General features: G+C 47.7%; 1 protein-coding gene across 2 annotated transcripts in view; it reads right to left on the reverse strand.

Annotated features, from left to right (window-relative positions):
- The window catches only part of ANO2 (anoctamin 2), a gene marked incomplete at both ends in the record, with an annotated part of 339,298 nt that overhangs the window by 132,771 nt on the left and 183,659 nt on the right, over window positions 1-22,868 (reverse strand). For both annotated transcript variants that reach the window (XM_081247877.1, XM_081247876.1), the window contains one exon: window positions 21,066-21,170. In XM_081247877.1, the coding sequence (XP_081104003.1) occupies window positions 21,066-21,170 (105 nt within the window). The remainder of the gene's footprint in view (window positions 1-21,065; window positions 21,171-22,868) is intronic.

Raw genomic sequence — 22,868 nt, forward strand, 5'->3', positions numbered from 1 at the left:
AGTCCGCCTGCCGATGCAAGGGACACGGGCTCGTGCCCCAGTCCGGGAAGATCCCACATGCCGCGGAGCGGCTGGGCCCGTGAGCCATGGCCGCTGAGCCTGCGCGTCCGGAGCCTGTGTTCCACAATGGGAGAGGCCACAACAGTGAGAAGCCCGCGTACCGCAAGAAAAAAGAGGGAGGAGGGCGTCCTTCTGGTCAGTGGTCCTCCTCCTCCTGAGTGTATTCTTTGTCAAAATATTTTACATTTCCACTCCTTCTAAGCACTTAAACCTCCTCCCTTTGACAACCAGAAAGAGATGAAGAAATGGAGCAGACTCAGGTCCCATTCAACCCAGCGTTTAGCAACCAACCAGAAGCCTCAAGGGAAGCTGTGAGGGGGCCTGAAAGACCTCCCAGCATCCTTGCCCATGAGGCTCACCCCAACTTTATTCACCTACATGGCTCTGCATCCGTATGCAACCTGGCCAATCCCTTTGAGCATCTCTTTACGTTTTCTGCAAGCAACAACCTTTAGGGCCAATGAGTGAGTCCATTGCCATCACCACTGTCCTCCTGCCCTGCCCGCTCTCTACTAGCGTGTGATTTGACAGCGAGGAATTCTGGGGGCACCCAGACCTCACTCGAGACCTGGGGATACAGCCCCAGTGCCTTTGGCCGGTACCCAGAACTCATGCCCCAGGCCAGCTGTTCTGTAAGGACAGGAGACATCTTGGGCCAGAGGGTATATGGGTCATGGATGAAAGTGCAGAGGAGAGGGGATGGGGTAGGCTGAGGGTCCAGGGGATCCAGAAGAGTGGTGGGAATTGGGAAAAACTGCAAAATGAGAGTGGGAGTGGAGCTAGAGGGCGGGGCCTGGAACATCTCTTATGTTGAGTGTGCTGAGCTGTGCATCTGGGGGTGAGGATTCCATGGAATCCTAATGGCCAGCAGATTGGTGCTAAGGCAGTGAAAGAAAGGTGTTGAGAAGGGGGCAGAAGTGGCAAGTGACATTCGTGTGATTATTAGTTTTCCTAGAGATGGGAAGACCTCCTGGAAAGCCCGAGACAACAGAGACTGATTCCGGGACGCCGGACCGGTAGGTAACGGGCGATTGAGGTGGAGGGAGAGCCCAGGCAGGTCCTGTTGGCTGCAAGAGCTCCCCAGAGATGCTAACGGTGTCCTCCCTTCTGCAAAGAGAAGGCGGCCTGGTACTCAGGACTCCTCTCTGTCAGTGACAAAGGGCAGAGATGACCCATAACACTGAAGCCTTTTGTAAACAGTTTACCCAGCATTACGAAGTAATCGATCCTCCCTTTTCCAAAAGAACAGTTTGATTTTATAGGTTCTTTCATGTCAACAGCCTCGTTAATGTGGGCGGGGATAGGAGACCTCAGAGAGAGAAGACAGGGATGAAACAGGAGCTAGAAGTCTTTTGCCAAATTCTTTTCACATCCTTATGTAACCAAAGACAAAACCTTCTGGACCAGAGAAGCTTCATGTTTCCAAAGGATATGAGACAGTCAAAAGATGGCTTTATCTATCCAGGCCTATGGAGAAGTTTACAGCACATAGTAGGGCCACTTTAATCATTTATAGACTGACTGGCAGCTGGGATTTTTGGATTCAAGGGGCAAATTCTAACCACAAACAGATAGAAAAAAACAGGAAGTTGGAAGTTATGTTCTTATCAATTCTGTTTAAAGAAAAACAAAAAAAAACAAACTGAGGCCCAGAGTTTAAAAGCTGTAGATCTCATAAATGCAGGGCACTTTAATTTACTAAGTCCCTAAAACCAGCTCTTCCCATGAAACCCAAGCTCTCATTTGAAAAGAGGGGAATCCAGGCAAAGCCCAGACATGCTCAGAAATGTTCAACTGCTCCCTTTCAGCCATTTGGTAACTTAGAAAATGTGCACACAATCATCATACTCAAGACTGTACACATTAGAATGTAGGTGAACGAGTTTGGGCTTCTCCCTGTGATTAGCAATGTTCCAAGGCCTTCCTCTGGGTACTCCTTGAACTCAATTAGCCTAAAAATGTACCTCTAACCCAAACAAAACTTCGGAAACAGGTTCCTTGAGCTGGATGGGCTTCCCAGCGGTGATGTCATCCAGGTTTCTGCCTATAAACCTGCCTGTATCAGCTCAAGTTAAAGAAAAGGACCTACCAACAGCCTGTAGGTAGCCATTTCTTACTTTAATGAGAGGGTCATGTGAGATGCAGCCAGTCTAGAAGCCGAAGACACAAGGTCAAACAGAAGAGAAATCTCTGTTTGAGATTTCATCTTGAGAGACAGGAATATCAATTAATGCTTATAAATATCTCTGGGAAACTCCCTTCTTAAAGGGAATGTACCAGGTGTTACAGGGCTGTAGTAGATTGCATTGTGGCTCCCCAAACCATATATCCCAAGTCCTGACCCCCAGAAAGTGCAGATGTGACTTGACTTGGAAAAGGGTCTTTGCAGATGAAACGAAGTTGAGGATCTTGGGATGAGCTCATCCTAGATTTAGTGTGAGGTCCTAAGTCTGATGACCAGTGTCCTTAGAGGAGACACACACAGGGAAGAAGGCCACGTGACAACAGAGGCAGGGAGTGGAGTGATGTGGCCACAAGCCACGGAATGCCTGGAGCCACCAGAACCTGGGAGAAGCAAGGAAGGATTCTCCCCCAGAGCCTTCAGAGGGAGTGTGGCCCTGTCCACACCTTAATTTGGACGTCTGGCCTCTTGAACCATGAGAGAATAAATTTCTGTTGTTTTAAGACCCCCAGGTTGCGGTAATTTGTTACAGCAGCCCTAGGATATGAATACAAGGGCCAACAGCTAAGTCTGCCCGGGGGGTGAGAGATGGCTCCCAGTGGAGATGACTTTAATTCTGAGTTTTCTAGGATAAGAAGGAGTGAGCTGGATAAAAAGGGGGAAAGCGTATTCCAAGCAAAGAGACCTGCACGTACAAAGGCACTGGGGCATGACACAGCCAGACGCACCCAGAGAATTGTAAGGGGCTCGGCAACGCTTGGCATAGAAGGTCATGTGGGAAGGTGGGAGATGAAGTTGGAGAGGTCGGTCATGTAGGGCCTTGTGGGTAACGCCAAGAGGCTTGAAAATAATCCCAAACACTCTGCAGAGCATTAGAGGATTTTAAGCATGGGAGTGTCATAATCAGATTTGCATTCTGGACGGATCCCTCTGACACAGACGCAGAGAATGGGCTGGAAGGGAGCCTGATAAGAGGTGGGAGACCAGTTAGGGGGCCACTGACGTAGCCTAGGAAGATGGGCTGAGAGGATGAAGAGCAAGGGACAAACACAGAGACATTCAGTGGGTGGCCTCTGACAGACGCGGGGCTCTCGGATGTGGGGGGTAGGGCAAGGGAGCCACAGTGGGTGACGCCAAGGCTTCTGGCTGAGAGAGCGGAGTCTCTCAAAACTGGTGTCACTGACCAAGAGTAAAACACGTGCATTTATTCTTGTTTTACTCATTTTTTTTAACCCAAGGATATAGATATTAAATAAACTTTGGTATTTTAAGGTCTCTTGGGGTCTCAGAGCACTTCAAACATTTCCTTGCAGAAAGCAGACAGGCAAGGCACAGTTCCCATTTGGGGAAACTCTGGCAGGTGGTTAAGGGGATGTTCCATCCCCGGGCCCTGCGTGCCAACATTATAACCAGTGTGGTGACAGTGCACGAATTGAGCCGCCGAGGGGGTCAGCACAAAGAGGGAAGGCTTACGGAGCTTCCTGGAAGAAGTATGGAAGATGACCCACGGGGGCTCTGGGGGACCGGGATCCTGGCTTGTTTACGGAACTGTTGTTACCATGTTCCCTGTGGCGTGACTCACACTGGCAGCCCGACCACCTTCCAGATTTCAAGCTGCCAAACTCCTCTGCTGGATCTGAAACAAGGACAACTCAGGCTGAATCCTTCTTCCATCACCCAAGAAATAGGCTAAAACAGCCTGGGGGCCGGGGTCCCCCGGCAACCCTTCTTATCAGGACTCAGTGGGCCCAGAGACACTAACCTCATTTCCCTGAGGACTCACCTCAGGCCCTCCTTCTGTCTGCCAGCTCCCAGCTTCTGCCAGAGCCAGGAGACCGGGGGAAAGGTGGTAAAGCCAGAAGAAACAGGATCCCGTAGCGGGCTCTGGCCCAGAGCCCGCTGACTTTGAGGACCTCCCTGCTTCTCGTAGGCCCACCACAGTGCTGATCCCACGTAGTGGCCTATCTGCCACTCTAGCGGATCGCACCAGAGCGACCCTGGATGGGCAAAGGCTTTGGAGGGGCACATCAGAAGAGCCCTCTTTGGGGCCTCCCTGGTGGCGCAGTGGTTGAGAGTCCGCCTGCCGATGCAGGGGCAAACGGGTTCGTGCCCCGGTCCGGGAGGATCCCACATGCCGCGGAGCGGCTGGGCCCGTGAGCCATGGCCGCTGGGCCTGCGCGTCCGGAGCCTGTGCTCCGCAACGGGAGAGGCCACAACAGTGAGAGGCCCGCGTACCGCAAAAAAAAAAAAAAAAAAAAAAAAAAAAGAGCCCTCTTTGATCAGTTTAGGGGCTAATACTGCATTTCCATGAGCCATCAAAAAGGGTGTGAGGTCCACCCTTGTTATTACAGGGAGACAAAGTGACTATCAGGGAGTTCCTAGTCAGATGAAAATGGCACTGAAGTAAAGAACGTCGTATTAAAGTATGTATCAAGTGCTCTTCTGTGGATTAATAAAATTTTCCATAGGTCAACATTGTTTGTGTGTACATGCTGGAAAGCTGGAAGAAAAAAAAATCGTCATCTCAACCACAAGAAATCCTCTCCCTTTCTCGGAAGTTAGAGTGACCCTACTTGCCCTCTAAATTGCTTCCAGAAGTTTAAGTTATCACAAGCAGTTTCATGCTTTTATGGTTGATGATTTACCAACCAGGACACATTTCCTCTTGGAGCCAAAACCATAGCTCACGATTTGTCCCACTGATTTCCCTGCCAAAACTTGGCCTTAGTTCAAACTGACGGAATATCTTCATTGGAGAAGCCACTCACGATCCATCCAGTGCCCCAGAATCATTTTTCCACATTAATGGTGGGGTCGGAAGATGTGAACAGTTCCAGGATTTGATACGAGTAACCCACCGATTCCCGGGATGTAAGAAATGGCTCCCTGACCAGAACCGAACCCCAGAGCGTAAGAGAATGAGCCACCTATGCACCAGAACATCTGCTCTGCCCACCATGCATGCAAGAACAAAGGCCTCCCGCTCTCCCAGAGGGGTTCCCGATGGATGGAAGAGTCCTAGGATATGAATTAAGTGACCCGACCCAGCTTCACTTACAGTGAAGGACTGAGCAGCAGCAAGACAGGCAATGACGATAAAGCTGCCTCTATGGTCACATGCAAGGGTTGCGTCTACATGGCTCCCTCACCGAGCCCAAAAACATGTGCAGTTAGGAAACCAGGAACTGAGTAAAGATCTTGAGCTTCCACCAATGTCTCCTACTAATAGAACCCTCCTGAAATAACCGCAACCCTCCTCCGCCTGAAATAACAAGCACGAGTATGGTCATCATATGTTCAACTATAAGGTAAAGACTAAGAGAACTATGATACATTCATACGATGTATTAATCCAAATAACCCAAGTTTCAGGAAAAAAATTGTGCATTCATCCTATGCTAACTACAGGGTAAGGAAATGTTAAGAAAACTACAATGCATCCATATGATGAAATATTATGCAGTCATTGAAAGGATGCTCAAGAATGGTATTTAATAAGATTGGGACTTGTTCTCAGACCAACAAAAATCATAATATAAAATTAAATATACAGTTGACTTTTTTTAAACAATGTGACAATATACATTAAAAAGAGGGTTACAATAGGTTTTCTGGGAGATGAAAAATTGGATGAATTGTTTTTCTTCTTTATACTTCCCTTTTCAGAATTTCTACATTTAGCATATATTAGTTGTATATACTGAAAAAACAAAAGTTACTTTATTTGACCAAGCCATGGTTTGAGGGGGCTGGTGAGGAAGGCACTGAAGGAGGAGGTGCTGAGCTGGAAGGCAGCCAGGCATCCCCAGAGTTCCTGTGCTGATTGCCGACCCCCCATCCTGACACTCCAAGTACTGGGGGTGGAAGAGTCCAGAGCGGTCCCTGACTCCACCCAGGGCCCTGAAGTCCAAACTCTCTGGTTCCGAGCAAGATCTTTCATGACTCACTACAGGCCCCTGAGCTGGTCACTTCCCTTAAAATAATCCAGCTGGCAAAGAGCACACTGTGGTGTTGGGATGATTCATTCATTCATGTTTATAGACAAAGGTCTCTAAGATTCCTGGATGGGAGTTGCCCCACCCTAAGGAGTGGAAATATTTGGCTGAGTACATTTCCAGGGCAAACGACCTGCTGCAAATTCTCTAAACTCAATGCAGATGCCCAAGCTCAGCATAAAAGTTATGGAAGTTGGCTGGTAGACTGTGCACCATTATAATAAAAATGCATTGGATGTCAACTGCACACCACCTTGTCTGGCCTTCCTGGGGGACCATGAGGTTGGGTCCAACGGTCCCAGAGTTGAGCAAACTCTGGGCCACTGATGAGCAGGACAGCTTGGCTCTGGGTGGGTATTAACCCTTCCAGGGCTATGTAGCTCCACCACAGGGATGTAAATGGTCGAAACATGCCATGGAAATCCTCAGTACAGGCCCACCAGTCCTAGACCAAGCAGAAGTAAAATCCTGATGCAGAAAATCCTGCATGCGGTATTGCCGGGACAACATGAGTATTTCTGAAAAAAAGCAACAGAAGCTCCCAGACGAGGAATTGACTTTGGACAATCTGTGGATGAGGAATGACTGGTGGGAAGAGCTGTCCCTTTGCAAAGGCCAGCACTTAGTTCAGGCTGTGCTGCAGCCAGCTTCCGACACTGGGAAAGGACATGACCGCTGTGAGGACCAGTGGGGAGCTGCAGAGAGGCCCTGGGTATCCCTCAAGGCTCGGGATACTGTTCTACATTTTCTCATCTCCTGCCAGTCAGAGGACAAGCCAGTGTTCATTTGTCAGAGGAAATGGAATGCCCAAGTAAGCCCAGAAGATATGAAATTGCATTTCAGAGGCTCTCCTCTGAACACACTTCAGGGATTTCAGCTGGAAGCCAAGATAACAGAAATAAGAAAGGCCCAAAGGGAGTGGGTTTGGGGCTTCTCCCTTCTAAGACGTTTTAGAGAGATTACAGGTATGGAAGGCCCATTAAATCATGGATCACCTCCTTCCCTGTGTCACTCTGCTCCTAGCTCCCCAAATGTGAAGACACTGTAAGACATGTAAGTAAGTTAGCAGCCTCTGCTCACCGCTCCAATTAAAGGACCTACTTCTTTTTGCCTCTAGGTTGGCACCTCCACTGACCCCATTCCAGTGTATATTTCACCTTGAACTCCAGATCTGGCCTGCTTGGGATAGCGGCACGTCATTCTCAGAGCAGGTAGTAGCCTATGAATATTAAATACACCTAGTGATCTGATCTTAGATGTTTAAAAAAATAGAAATAGGGATCACTGCGTTCTTGGGTGTATTACATATTAAGTCCAAGCTATTAAGTGAACCCAACTCAAGAGAGGTAACCAAAGAAGTGGGGACTGGCATCAGCTTTGCTGTGGACTTTGTACATAATTAGTCCTGAAAATCTCATTTGGGCTGCCCCATCTGAAATAACGTGGACATGCCTGTTTCCAGGAGGTTGGGAGAGGGAATGAAGTAACCACTGAAAGCATGGGGAATTCTCAGGGTGGGCAGAGGAGGAGAGAAAAGGTTACATCTATTCAGATTGCTCTTTCTAGTAATGCTGACATTCTGTCTTATTGAACAGATAAATGCCAACATGTCCAAATGGCAATAACTTGGGAGAGAAAAAAAAATGCAGCATGCTCCAGGTTCTGAAACATGTCCTTCAAAATGTAAGCAAACCTACCTCACTGACACAGAGCAAAAACCAAACCTTGGCAAGCCTAAGGGAGAACTAAACAGACAAAAGTGTGCATTCAAGATGGGGTGCTTCCTATGCAAATCAAAACCACAATGAGATACCACCTCACACCTGGGAACGTCCACCATCTAGAAGACAAGCGATAACAACTGTTGGCAAAGGTGCAGAGAAAAGGGAAGCCTTGTGCACTGTTGGTGGGAATGTAGATTGGTGCAGACACTGTAAAAAGCAATATAGAGGCTGCTCAAGAAATTAAAAATAGATCTACCATCTGATGCAGCAATTCCACTTCTGGGTATATACCCAAAGGAAATGAAAACAGGATCTCAAAGATATATAAGCACCCCCATGTTCACTGAAGCATTATTCACAACAGCCAAGATATGAAAACAACGTAAGGGCCCTTAAACAGATGAATGGATAAAGAATATGTGAAATATACATAATATGTATATTATATACATCTGTATCTAATGGAATATATATATAAATATATATAATGGAATATTATTCAGCCATGAAAAAGAAAAACATCCTGCCATCTGTGACAACATGGATGGACCTTGAGCATATTATGCTAAGTGAGATAAGTCAGACGAAGTTAGGTAAGTGCTATATGGTATCACTTATATGTGAAATCTGAAAAAGCCAAATTCATAAAAGCCAAGTGTAAAATGGTGGTTACCAGGGGATGGGGGGTAGAGGGGTAGGATAGATGCTGTTTAAGGCTACAAACTTGCAGCACATAGTTAATAAGCCCTAGAGATCTAATGCACAGTACACGGAGTCTACACAACAATAGGGTATCATAACCATCAGACTTGCTAAGAGACTGGAACTTAATGATTCCAGCCACTGAAAACAAAGGATAATTTGGTAACATGACAGAGGTGCTAATTATTGCTACAATGGCAATTATATTATGATATATGTGTATCCAATTAACATGCTGTACACCTGAAGTTTATACAACGTTACATGTCAAATACATTACAATGTAACTAATAAGATATGGTGCTTCCTCAATGACCCCCAGGATGCAGGCAAGGGATTGAAGGTCCTTCTGTGGCTGAATAGGAGAACGAAAGGCACAGGAACAGCCCCAGGAGACTTCAGAACAGGGGCAAACAAGGGTGCAGAGAGTGTCCCCCCACTGATCACCGATCCCTTCCCAAAATGGAGCTTCTACAAACTCCTTAGACATTCCCAGATTCTGCTTTGGGGGTGACAAACCCAGCAGGGTCATGGAGCAGACAGAGGGGTGGAACTGGAAGAGGAAGGCATGGGATTATGTCAGGGTTGTGACCAGTGCCAGTCCTCTCCTGCTTCCTCTCAGATCTGCCTGTTCTTTCCTCTAATTCATAATGTAGGAGCAGTGGTCCCTGAAGACACATTTCTCAGACTCCCTGGCCAACTGGCTTCCGGCCAGATTCAGCCAGATTCAGTTCAGGGAGGTACTGGAGGGAGACTGGCAGGTGGATGGAAAGGAGAATCCAGAGTATTCCCCCTGTCTGTCCATCTGCTTCATGCCGTGGTTGCACCTCCTCCATCCTTCCGGTGCCCGCTGGCCTGTCCTTCCCTGGCTGGCATCTCCTAGCACACAGCTTCAACCAGGGCTCCATTCCCACCAGGTGGCCCTGGCCCTGGGCTCTGGGGACACCATCTCCCGCCCTGGCTTCCCAGCCCCAGCTGCTACTGACCTCTGTGTTGCTTCACCACCCCTGTTTAGCTTGTCGGCAATCCTGACACCTTTTGGATTAACTTTCCCTGTACGAAATGCCCTCTGCTGAACTCCTGGGCTTCTGATTTTCTGGCTAGATCTTAACTGAAGCACTTTAGGACCTAGGATCCTGATACTGCCGGTGTCAGCCCCAAAGTTCCATAAGCCTTTCCATAGAGTGGAGAGATCCAACTTCCAACTGCCAGCCTCTGGATCGCTTTGCCTGAAGACTTTTTTGGTGGCCTGAGCCTTTCCTGCTCACGTGCATGTTCAAAGCAGGCCAGGAAGTGCAAGGGAATTCACACGCACACACACACACACGGAGCCTCCCTCAGTGGTGACTGATGGAACTAGCATACACCCAGCTTCTCACCCCTCAGGCAGTAGAACTGTGAAGTGCGTGCTCTAGGTCAGCTCCCAGAATTTCTCAGTGAAATGATGAGCCAACTGCCCACGGCAGTAACATGACTGACAATGTGCCCTTTGTTCGCAGCCTTCTCTTCTCTGTCACTGTCCCACCCCACTACCGGGGTTTCCCCCTCCCGAATACATTTTGCACGTGCATCACTGACTCAGGATCTGCATCCGAAGCAACCTAAAGTAAGGACCTTTTTTTCTTTTCTTCCTAGTTCCTTATTCTTCGTGAAAGTTAAGAAAGTAATGTCTATAAGAACATTGCGTCCACTGGGCGATGGGGCAGGTGCTGTGCAGACACCCTTGCTCACCAGCTGGAGCCTGGCTGCCAGGCCGCAGTGGTGTACGGAGACGGAGGCCCCTGAGACCTCACTAGCTCAGGAGGTCAGTGCTAAAAGGGCAGAGTCTGGAAGCCTCTCCATCCACAGAAGAGCCATCCCACCCGTCTTCTTTGAAAGCTCCTTTCTGGACATCATGTCAAAGACTCCCATGGAGTCAGAGCACCTTTTGACCCTGGAGGAATTTTTTTTTTTTTTTTTTGTGGTACGCGGGCTTCTCGCTGCTGTGGCCTCTCCCCTTGGGGAGTACAGGCTCTGGACGCGCAGGCTCAGCGGCCATGGCTCACGGGCCCAGCCGCTCCGCGGCACGTGGGATCCTCCCGGACCGGGGCACGAACCCGCGTCCCCTGCATCGGCAGGCGGACTCTCAACCACTGCGCCACCAGGGAAGCCCTGGAGGAATTTTTTAAACCAACACTTTGATTCTTCTGGCACATGAAGGGCAAGAGAGCAAAGGACCCTGACAGGCTCGTGAGTGCTTCAGTGAATTCTAGCGACATGAAATAATGACCTTGGCCCGGGCAGCAAAAGACAGATTTAATTTACGCGCTTCAGGCCGTATATGGAAAAATCATTGAGACAAAAAAAGAAAAGTCCAAACTGCGACTCAATCATGGCAAACATCACACATCCCAGTGCTATGTGCTGGCCTCTGTGAGCCACTTGGCTCTCCCAACGCTCCCCATCCTTGCACATATTTGGGCCTTGTGTTTTCCATGAGGGTCTGGTCTGAAATACCATGGTGACTTTGCCCAGCCTTAGCTCGGAGGCAGACCCGCTGCTCCGTCGGGCCCCCCACCGTCCCACTGCGCTCTCATTTCCCAGGCTGCCTGTCTCCCCCCAGCTTCTCCACTGTAACCCAGGCCTTGGGACTCTCCTTATTTGTAACGTCTTAATATAGACGCAGGCCAGTAGAAATGTACACACTGAGCATAGGAGAAAGTCTTATTTTAGCCAGGACTTCTGCTGCTGAGAATGGGCTGTCAGTTGAAGAGGGCCAGAGCCCCCGGGCCCCCGCCATCTGATGGCCTGGGCCACCTGCGAAGTCTCTCCTTGGAATGGATAATTCACAGGCTCCACAAAGGGAGATGCTTATGGGCACGTTCTACACTCCTCTGGCATCCTTCTCTGTGAAGCCGGAGCCACCCGGAGATTGTAAGTCAAGCAAAGTCTTCTGGATAAGGAGTTGTCAGGTTTATTTTTAAATCTCATGGATTTTAAAGGATGTCCATAATCAGGACCGTCAGTGCCCTCCTAACACACAAACACACACACACGTATACACACACAGGCAGAGAGAAAGAGAGAGAAATAGTCAGAGATAGAGATAGAGGGAGATGCTGGGGCAGATCCCCTCCGAGGCCCACGAGAGGAGTGGGAAGCCCAGGAGCCAGTGTGCAAGGAGCTAGCCCACCCGGCACTTCCTCTGCACACACTTTGCCACAGCGTTGCCCCCAAGTAAATTTTTGCGTCTTTGAAACTCTCTATGTATCTTTTTAAACTTCTCTGCCCTTGGCTGTCTCCTTCACTCTTGAGCCTCTATGGACAGAAAACTTTTACCCAGCAGGAGTCCCCAAACTTTCTCAGTTCCCTGTACCCTTAACAGCTCGGTCATGTTTACACAATGCCCCTCGGCTGCAAAAAAAAAAAACCAAAAACCTAAAGCTTCCATTTAGGGAGGAGTTAAGTCCAAATAACTTAATAAGTATTTATGTCCAGATAGCCTGGTAGCCATTTAGGAAAAAATACACAGAAATTGAAAGAAAAACTGACCTTTAATTTCATTCTTCACCCTAATTCCTCACTAAGAGCACGTGTCCACTTGCGGGACACTATCCGGCTCCTCCCTCCTGGGAAGCCCTTTGGGCCTGACATTTGCATCCTCCGTGTCACAACAACTTTGTGCAGAAGCTGTGCTGCTGGTACAGGAAACTCAGCTTCTCTAAGACGCCGTGATGCTGGTGGGCACGTCTTGCGTTTTAACGCTGACCCTGCTGGGGTAGCGGCTCCTGCAGTGTCTGACAGATGCCAGGTACTGCTGGACTGCCCTCAAAGGTGTTTAACAACGCCATGACTTTTGTGAGTTCCCTGTGGCACCCTGGGGTGCCCTGGGGGGGGGGGGCAAAGTTTGGGAAACAGTCTTCCTGACTTAAGAAACTTCCTTGGCATAATGAGACCATTTGTTCGTGGCTCTCTCCTGAATGTGAGTGTGTGTGTGTGTGTAAAGAAACCCATAACCAAAGCAAACACAGGTTCATACAAGAATAAAAGTGCATAAGGAAAGGTCTGGAAAGATACAAGCCAAGCTGCTAACTGTAGCTCTCTCCAGGGGGGACAGTTAACACTGGGAGAGATGCAGTCCAGGGAGACTTGTGTTTTACCTGTAATGTGGGATTTCTCTTGAGAAGAATGTTCTCGTGTATAATTTATATGGTGATAAGTAAAACCCCTGCAATGTTCACGTACCCACACACCAACTTAGCCTTCAACCCCACTTCCGCCAGTGCTAAATTCTGTGCAGAGAGGCTCCTTCTTAGGAAACTTCCATGCTTCCTCACTTCCTTCCACACTGATTCCCGGGGTGGCAGCCAGCGTCCCCGGGGGCTTTCCGGGGACTCTGCTTGCTCCACTCCCATCGCGTTTGCTGCTGTGGCAGAGACGCCTCTGTCCCTTGGCCGGTCTGGAGCTGTTGCCCGGAAGCAACTGGCAAGGTCCACACGTCCCCGCCTGCCTGGGGCCGGACCCCCCCAGTGAGGGAGAGGGAAGCCGAGCCCTGAAATTCCCAATTCAAGTCTTCAGCTCCTCCTAAGACGACGCCCCCATTCTGCAGTCAAACGGGTGACTCCCCAGTCCCCGGCCACGTCCACTTCTCTGCTCCTTGGCTCACTGACCCATTTCCCTGGGTGAGGATGCCCCAGGGAGGGGTGGGGGGGAACCATGGGTGCGAAGGGGGGCCACTCCCTGCGAGATGGCAGAATGAGAGCCAGAGAGACAGACAGACAGAAACGGAGGAGCCAGAACTGGAGACAATGAATAAAAATGAATAATCAATCAATAAACAAATCGATAAAATTAAATTACATTAATAAAAAAGAAAGTACATAAAATTGCTGGGGGCGGCCTTCCGTAGCAGGTCTACTTTGTAAGCCGTGCTCCACCCAGGGAGCTGCACTGTACAGAGGGACCTGTTTCACTGTCCCTCTCACCAAACATGAGAAGTTCGGGGTACGCGGCATCAACGACGGGGTTTCAGAGCTGAGCAGGCCTCGGTCAGTGCTTGCCCATCCGGGGGCTGGTCTGAGAGCCCCGGGCCCAGCGCCTCCGGCTGCCCTCTGGCCTCCTTCCCACCGGTTATTCCGTCAGCTCCCGAGGCCTGCGGGTGATGCAGACCCAGACCGGCCCCACGGTGCAGAGCTCAGCCTTCGCGCTGAGAGCCCACGGAACAGCAGAGAACGAACAGGAGGAGAGGCCGTGGGCCCTGATGCAAATCAACGTTTCCAGAAACGGGCCCAGGGTCCAGCTTTCCCTCATCTCCTCGCTATGTGATGCTTCAACCAACTGAGTCGCTTTCTGTTCCCAGGCTTTCCCTTTGCCAACGAGGAACCTTCTTCATCCCTAAGAAGAGTCTGAGAGAACTATGGAGAATCATTCTTTCTTTTTTTTTTTTTTTTGACCCTCCAATGGTTTTGAGTGCCTCCAAAAGAGGGCTGGAGGGAACTCTGTTCCACAGGACATTCTGAAAACCGCCCCTCGGTCCCCGAGACGGGAACCCTGAGCCCTGCTCCCCAGCTCTGACAGCCCCCAGCCTCCTCCTGCTGTCGTCCAGCCTCCCAGCAAAGGCCCTGAATGATGCATAATTTATTCCACATGTCCATTTGGCATGTGTCGTAAATGTTTCAATACTTTAACTTTAGATGACTTTTGTTTTGAAATAATTGTCCCCAGGGTGGTGCGCTAAGCAGTAAGTTAACACCCGTCCATCCACGGGCCTCCTCTTGGCAACTGTTCCCCATAAAACGTTCATTAAATGCAGCATTGCAGGCAGCTCCACGCCCACCCTGGATAAACAGCAAGTCCCGGGAGGTAAGCTCCTGGGACTAGTTCAGTGGGATTTCGTTTTAAAGTCCCTTTAGTGACAGGTTTTGTAGAAGACTCTCTCAGGACCCACCGGTGCCATTTCCCAGCTTGTCACGTGCTCCCTGCTCCTTGACACAAAAATACTGTTTCCCTCCTCACTGAAGCCTTCAGGTATCTGAGCTCACCTGTGTCACTCCGATGGCACCATCACACACACACACACACACACACACACACAGAGGACACCCACCCGCCTCATGTGAACGTTCTCAACAGCCTGGGACTGCCAGAGTCCCTGACCGTTCATGTATCCATTCCTCGTGTCAGCGGGCAGCATTCTTGTGCTTTCTGCCACATTTTTATCCTCCAACAGCCTCTCAACTCCCCAGTGGGAAGACCTGGCATAAGTGATCGATCAGTGGCTAGCGGGTCCCAAAGTGATGCTGACGTATGCCTGGACCTTTGTGCCGGTCCTTTGCCATTGCCCCTTGGAGCTCCGCCCCGCTGTTCCTTTCCTCTGCCAGGTGCTGAAGCCTGAAAACCGTATTTCCCGGAATGATTTATCAACTGACTTGTGGTTAGATTTGGCCAACGGGGGGCACTGGCGTCCAACTCAAGGGCAGGAGGCGGAAATTCAGGGTGTTTCTCCTCCACCCCCTCTACCTGCTCCAGAAAGAGCTGCACCTCCTGCGGGGCACCAGCACCCACCGGGTTCTGGCGATACCACCTCGCTCCTGGTCCTCCCAGCCCTAAGAGTGGGAGCAGCCCCCTCCTGATGCTAATCTTTGCTTCGCCTCACCAGCCTGTGTGCCTTGATTTCCCCACTCCTAACAGCTTTATAATTAGTTCCTCAGATTATTTTACCTCTTTTGAACTCTGGGGCAGGAGCTCTGTTTTCTGAGGACATCCTCACTGGCTGGGATGAGAAGGGTCAGAGGGGTGAGAGGCAGAGATCAGGACCGCCCCCCAATCCCGCCAGCCACAGCACCTTGCCAGCTGTTCCCAACTTAGAGCTTTATCATCTTGTATGAACAGAGAAAAATCTTGCCCTGGAGGGAAACTTGAGGAAAACTGCAAATCTGTCCAGGATAGACTATTTCAGAAAAGATTCCAACTAATCCAGGAGAAAAATAAATAAATAAATGAAACAAGCCTATTCTCTTATTAGAAGTTCCAGCTCCATACTCTTCCTCGGAAACACAATATATCTCTGTGTTTATCATCCCCAATGTTCCCTACTGTCTGTTGAACCTTCTGCTGGAAACTGAGCTAATTCTACTCACTGGTGTCCTTGGTGGAAATACAGCGTCAGCCCACCAAAGTTTACACAAAACCACTAAAGACAATGTAGGGTCGCTGGTTGTCTCGTACCCTTCCTTCCAACAAACACCACGTTCCTTCCTGCCTTTAGAAAGAGGAAGAGAACCAACCATGATTCTTCACAGGTGTCTGAGGATGTGCTGAGGGGCAAACACTCTAAAGGCAGAGGAGCATAGAGATTAAGAGCGTTGTCCTTGAGTCAGACCGTCTGGCCATATACAAGCACTGAGCGAGTTCCTCCTTTCTAGATAAAGAAGCCTCAGTTTCCTGACATATAAAATGGGAATAATAATGGTTTTGAGACTTAAATGAAAGAAAACCTGTAGAGACCCACACAGAGTGGGCACTCCATAAATATTACTTCTAACCTCACTATTTTACCATCCTCTCTGTGCCCACACCCTTGAAAAGCATAACAGTAGATATTAAAATGGCCAAATTACCACCACCTAAAATGAACAAGAGACTGCCTGTCCCCCAAAGTTATGGGCTAATGACCAACATGATTCTTTCACATCAGCAAAGAAAAGGACCGACTCTCAGAACTGCAGAGGCTACAATCCAATCTCCCCACGTGACAGCTGAAACGGGAGAGACCTGAGATGGGCGTGGCCACCTGGTGATATGACGTGAATTCTCCTTAGGGGAGCCTTATAGAGAGAGTTAAAGAGCAACAGGTCGCAGCTAGCTAACATCATAATTAATGGTGAAAGGCTGAGATCAAGAACAAGACAAGGAAGTCGATTCTCATCACCTCTATTCAACACTGTACAAGAGATTCTAGTCAGGGCAATTAGGAAGAAAAGGGGGAAGGGGCAGAGGATGGAGAGAGAGAGAAAAAAATGCAACCAGGCTGGGAAACGAAGAAGTGAAACTATCTCTCTTCAAGATGACATGATCTTATAAATAGAAAAAACCCTAGAGAATCCACTAAAGACTACCAAAATTAATAAATGAGTTCAGCAAAGTTGTGGCATATAAAATCAATACACAAAAATCAACTATATTTCTATATACTAGCAATGAACAATCCAAAAGTGGAATTAAGAAAACAATTATATTTGCAATCACACAGAAAAGAATAAAACAATTATGAACAAATTTAACGAAAGATGTGCAAGACCTGTACTCTGAAACTATAAAACATTTTTGAAAGAAATTAAAGAAGATCTAAAGAAATGGAAAAATATAACATGTTCATAGATTAGAAGACTTACCATTGTTATGACGGTGCTACTGCCTGGATTAATCTACAGATTCAGCTCAATCCCTATCAACAATTCCATCTTGCTTTGTTTGCAGAAATTGACAAGCTGGTCATAAAATTCATATGGAAATGAGAGACACCCAGAATTGTCAAAACAATTTTGGAAAAGAAGCACAAATTCAGTCACATTCCAATTTCAAAACTTACTACACAGGTGCAGTAATTAATCAAGACAATGTGGTATTGGCCAGACATATAGATTAATGGAATAGAACTGAGTGCCCAGAAATGAACTCTTACATTTATGGTGAATTGATTTTTGATGAGGCTGACAAGATAATTCAATGGAGAAAATAATCTTTTCAACAAATGGGGCTAGAAAAACTAAATATTCATGCAAAAGATGAATTTGGACCCCTTACTTATATCATACACAAAAATTAACTCAGAATGGATCATAGACCTAAATGTAAGAGCTAACATTGTAAAATTCTTAGAAGAAACCCTGGCAGTATATCTCTATGACACTGGATTAAGCAGTGGTTTCTTAGATATGACACAAAAGCACAAATGACAACAGGAAAAACAGATAAATTGAACTACATCAAAAAACTTTTGTGCAGCAAACTGTATCATCAATTAAATTTTAAAAATCCACAGAATGGGAGAAAATATTTGTAAATCGTATTATCTGATAAGAGACTGGTGTTCAGATTATGTAAGTAACTCTTCATACAATAATGAAAAGACAATTAACCCGCCTTTAAAAATGAGCAAAGGATTTGAATAGACATTTTTCCAAAGGAGCCATAAAAACTGCCAATAAGCACGTGAAAGGATGTTCAACATCACTGGTCATTAGGGAAATGCTAATTCAAACCGCAATGAAATACCACTGCACACAACTAGAATGGATAAAATTAAAAAGACAGATAGGGCTTCCCTGGCGGCGCAGTGGTGGAGAGTCCGCCTGCCAATTCAGGGGACACGGGTTCGTGCCCCGGTCTGGGAAGATCCCACATGCCGCAGAGCGGCTGGGCCCGTGAGCCATGGCCGCTGAGCCTGCGCGTCCGGAGCCTGTGCTCCACAACGGGAGAGGCCACAACAGTGAGAGGCCCGCGTACCACAAAAAAAAAAAAAAAAAAAAAAAGACAGATAACAAGTGTTGGTGAGGATGTGGAGAAATTAAGAGCCCTCATGCATTGCTGGTTGGCATGCAAAATGGTGAAGCCACTTTGAAAAATATTATAGCAGTCCTTCAAACTGTTAAACACAAAGTTTCCATATGACCCAGTAATTCTACTCTTAGGTATATATCCCAAAGATGTGAAAACATACATGCACCCAAAACCTGGTACACGAATGTTCATAGCAGCATTGTTCATAATAGCCAAAAAGTGAAAGCCATCCAACTGTCCATCAGCTGATGACCGTACAAATAAAACTGGGTATATCCAAAATATGGAGTATTATTTGGCAATAAAAAAGAATGGAGAACAGATAGAGCTACAACGTGGATGAATCATGAAAACATTCTGCTAAGTGAAAGAGGAGAAATACCACATTTTGCAAGATTTCATGTACATGGAAGTCCAGAAGAGGCAAACCTATTGAAACAGAAAGTATTAATACATTACTTGCTTCCCAGGGTATAGAGTTTCTTTTTAAGGTGATACAAATATTTTAAACTTACGAGTGTGGGGACGACAGCACAAAACTGTGAATATACTAAAAACCATCGAATTGTATCATTTAAATGGGTGAATGTTATGGTCTGAGAATTAAATCACTTATAAAGAAGTTTCATAAAATGAACTTGATACCTTTAAAAAATTGTTTGAGAAGCAATGGGCCTTGGGGATGAGGTGGCGCTGCGGATGATTGCTAGCTCTCCCACAACTAGCTATGTGGTCTTTGGTAATTTTCTCTACCATCTGGGCCTCGATAAATGGTAGCTTTTATCATTCAAGAGGAAGGAATATAAAGAGAGATGGGACATGAAGCCTCAGGGTTACAAAGAAGGCAGAACCAAAGTGAGCCTCTGGGATGAAAGAAGCACATCCAAGACTATCATCTAGACTTTGATTCTTGGTCCTTGTCTGTTTCCCAGAAGAATGTGCCTTTCCTAAATATCCCACCCTAGAGCCCTGTTTTGCCATGGGCGTTGACCTCAACTCTTCCAGTAGGCAAGAGAAGCATCCCTCCCATCAGACAGCAATATGTGCTCCTCCCTTCATCTCCCACCCTTGGCTAGATTTACAGCAAGAACAGAAGCATTTCCAGTATTAACAGAATGGAGGGAACACAAGAAGGATGCTGACAATCAAATTCCAGGCCATTTTTATCTTACACTGCTCATTTGGGAAGGTCATTTTCCCCCCAATGCCCGTAAGGCATTAGATGCTTTGAGCTTTACGTTCTCAACAGTGTAATGAAAATAGATGTTGAATGCTAACACATAAACATATGTATCATTCATAATGCATTCAGATGTTTTTCAATTATTCATGGTTCTTGAAAGTTATCTGACCTATCGTGCATATAATACATCCAAGCAGTGTTTATATCAGAACCACAGCCTCAGTGTACACAATTCCAGCTCCTCGGCACTCCCGTCTATGGAATTAAAATTAAATGAGACAGTGGTCATTAAAAGTTACATGTGATTTCCATAAAATTATCCATTGTATATTGCCCTGGGGTGGAGAAAGAAGGTTGCATAGGATTGCCAAACCCGACAGGACACAATATGTTTGCTTTCTCATGAGGGTGATGGTGATGATTACTCTTTCCTAAGAATGAATTCATTTTTTTCCCCAAATAACTGGCGGTCTTGGACTTACTTTTTTCTAGGGAAATAATAACTTAGACAGCCACCCCCTTTCTCTTCTAAGTCCTGCTTTCTTAAAGGAAAAAAGAAAGAAAGAAAGAAAGACAGCTAGTATTCTGGGCTTAAAAACACCACATTCTCCGTATTGGTGCTTGAATACATTTGCATGTTAACATGAATGGTTCCAACTTAAAGAACGTAAAATTAAATGAAATTTTAATTCGAATCCAAGATGGAGAAAAGACACGTGTAAAAACAACAGATTGTCGATCTCGTTGAATTTCTTTCAGGGACCAGATTAGGAAAGACATCAACACACACACACACTCTCTTGGTTTCAAAAAAGGGTGGCACTCAGAGGAGACTGGCGGTGCCAAAGAGGAGCCCCCACCTCACAGGCACTGCGAGTATTTACAGATCACAGCACAGATCCTGAAGCTCTGTTTCGATGTCTGAATGCCACCATAAAACTCAGAAATACAACTCACAATCACCTCCATACTTTGGAGGCCCATCCAGAGAAAATGAAATGTGAGGAAGAGTGTATGAGCAGCTCAGGCAAATACAGGCGTGGATTTGCCTCTGCCAGCCCTAAGGGCCATTTCTCGATTTATCCTTGCACAGCGATTAGATGCCCAGACTGTCAGAGACTCACCTGGGTTGGAATCCCAGATCCACCCACCATTCACTGTCTGGGTGACCTCCGGCCAAAGACTTAAGCTGTGGACCTAACTTTCTTCATTAGTTTTCATTTACAGAAAAATTGCACCAGCCTCATAAGTTTATTTTGAGAATAAAATGACACAATGAGCTGAGAACAGTGCCTGGCCCGCAGCAAGGACTGAATAAAGGTTAGCTGTCACTGTGCTGGCTGGTCTGGCGGTGGTTGCTATTGCTGTTCGACGTGTAGGTGATAAGAGTCCAGAGGACCCAGGTCTGAAACGGTTTCTTTCTTTCCCGACCTGCTCTCCCATTTCATCCAGACATTACCACCCGGAAGGAGAGATAAATCAAGTCATGGCAGGGGCCTGTTCCCCACAACCTCTGCCCACGCGACACGGAGAGACGTCATGCTCTCTTTCCGTCCTGTTCCACCGCTGTCAGCCCTTCTCACAGCCCAGTCTCCATCTGCGAAGGCATTCCCAGTGAAATGACAATAGGATCTTAAGGAAAAAAAAAGGAAGGCAAGCACCAGGCGCCAGCATCTTACCGCATCCTCGGTCCCACCGGTTCCCAATTTCTGGACCAGAGACTTGTCGCTCTCCCTCAGCATCTTTTCCCGAACTTTGGTTTCATACTCAGGCCGGGAGTGTTCCTAAAACCCAGAGTCACAGAGTGGTCAGTAAACAGGCGGAGGGCCATCTTGGCCCGCGGGGTATGACCAGACACCACGAGGACAGTAAGTCAGGTCATGGGGTCAGATGCTACAGGACAAGGGCTGCCACGCTACACACAACTGCCACACCACACACAACTGCCACACCACACACAACTGCCACACCACACACAACCACGAGGCGTCGAGACCAGGGACACACTGCGGCGGGAGAGGGGGACACACACCACTTGTTATCACACTGAAAACCAAACCTGAGCACGTTCCTGGGGGCGGTGCCCATGTTGAGAAAAGAGAAAGGAAGCATTATCTAGGAGCCGATACAAAAAGGAGCCCCGTGCTGCGCACAGCAGTTTGACCAAAGGCCCGGGGCTACCTCTGGTCATCCCACTATCTATCCTCAGGCCTCAACGTTAAGTTGCAATGAGCCAAACCCCAGCTGGAAAAACAGACGTGCCCCCCCGCTGGGAGTCAGGGCAAGGACCAAACATCTTCCCTGCGCCATTCCTCCGCAAGCTAAAAACGGCCGCCCGTAATCATCAAAGCTGAAGGTGCCCACAGGGAATCTTAAAACTCACTTGCCTGGACCTGTTTGCTATTCAGCCTTGGTGAGTAACTCATTAGCAAGCACACTGATGCTCAGGAGACAGCACAGGGACACTCAGCCATATAAACCTGGATAGTGAGTCACCAGGCATGGGAAAGAGTGCCTGGCTGATCAACAAGACCACGGTCCCATCAGTGCAGATGCTGGGGCGGGAAGACGTGTGACTTACTTCAAAGAGAGCTTAACCGTGTACACCCGGCCACACTGGTGCGTCTTCCCTGCAGCTTCCAAGGACTAACATCTACCAGTGTGAGGACTTCACATTCCTGCATCATTTACCGAGAACTCCCAGGCAGGGATTCCGGAGCTGGCTCCCAGCGGACACAGAGAATACACATTCCCTCATCACTGCTCAGGCCTCAGAGATTCTCAACGCCAACAAGCTGGGCTCCTGACCTGTCTCTGGCTTTCCCGAGACATGCCACCATGCCGGAGAGGAGAAACTCTGCACGTGACTAATAAGAATAACCAGTATAACAGAGGAGGAGCCATTCCAGAGTCCTGAAGGCTCTCCATCATCACCCGGGCTCCACGGTGCAGTCCCACCCTCGGAGATGGGCCCTCCTCTGCCTGCTGAAACACAGCTGGTGGAGTCTCCCCATCTCAAATATTCTAGAGTTTTATAGCTCACACGACACGTGTAAGCTTGATTACGTCATCTTCTTTTATTGTTTCCTAGTTGTTCTGCATGTGGGAATCTTTTTATCCTAAGATAAGAATCCACTACCTGGTCTCCATTATTTTGCTTCTCGCAGTTATTAGCACCGTGGGGAGAACACAGAAATCTCTCAGCGCTTGCGAAGTTCACTTCATTTCATCTCTCCCCTTCCCCCATCCTCCAACGCAGCATTTCCTAATGTGTGTGCCAGGAGGGTTTTAGCTAAAAACGGATTCCAGGGTCTAACAGATTGGAAAATACCATACAGTGTGTCCCCTGAGAGTCACAACAGCCTAATAAAAGCTCTGAGAAGTTCTCCTGTAAAGACACCTGCCGAGTCTTCTTCAACCCACCATGTCCCACAAAACTTTTTTCACCTCCAACAATTAACCTCCTGCAGAAATACTTTGAG

Source organism: Mesoplodon bidens (genome assembly GCF_964165515.1).
Source record: "Mesoplodon bidens genome assembly, chromosome: 11".
NCBI lineage: Eukaryota > Metazoa > Chordata > Mammalia > Artiodactyla > Ziphiidae > Mesoplodon > Mesoplodon bidens.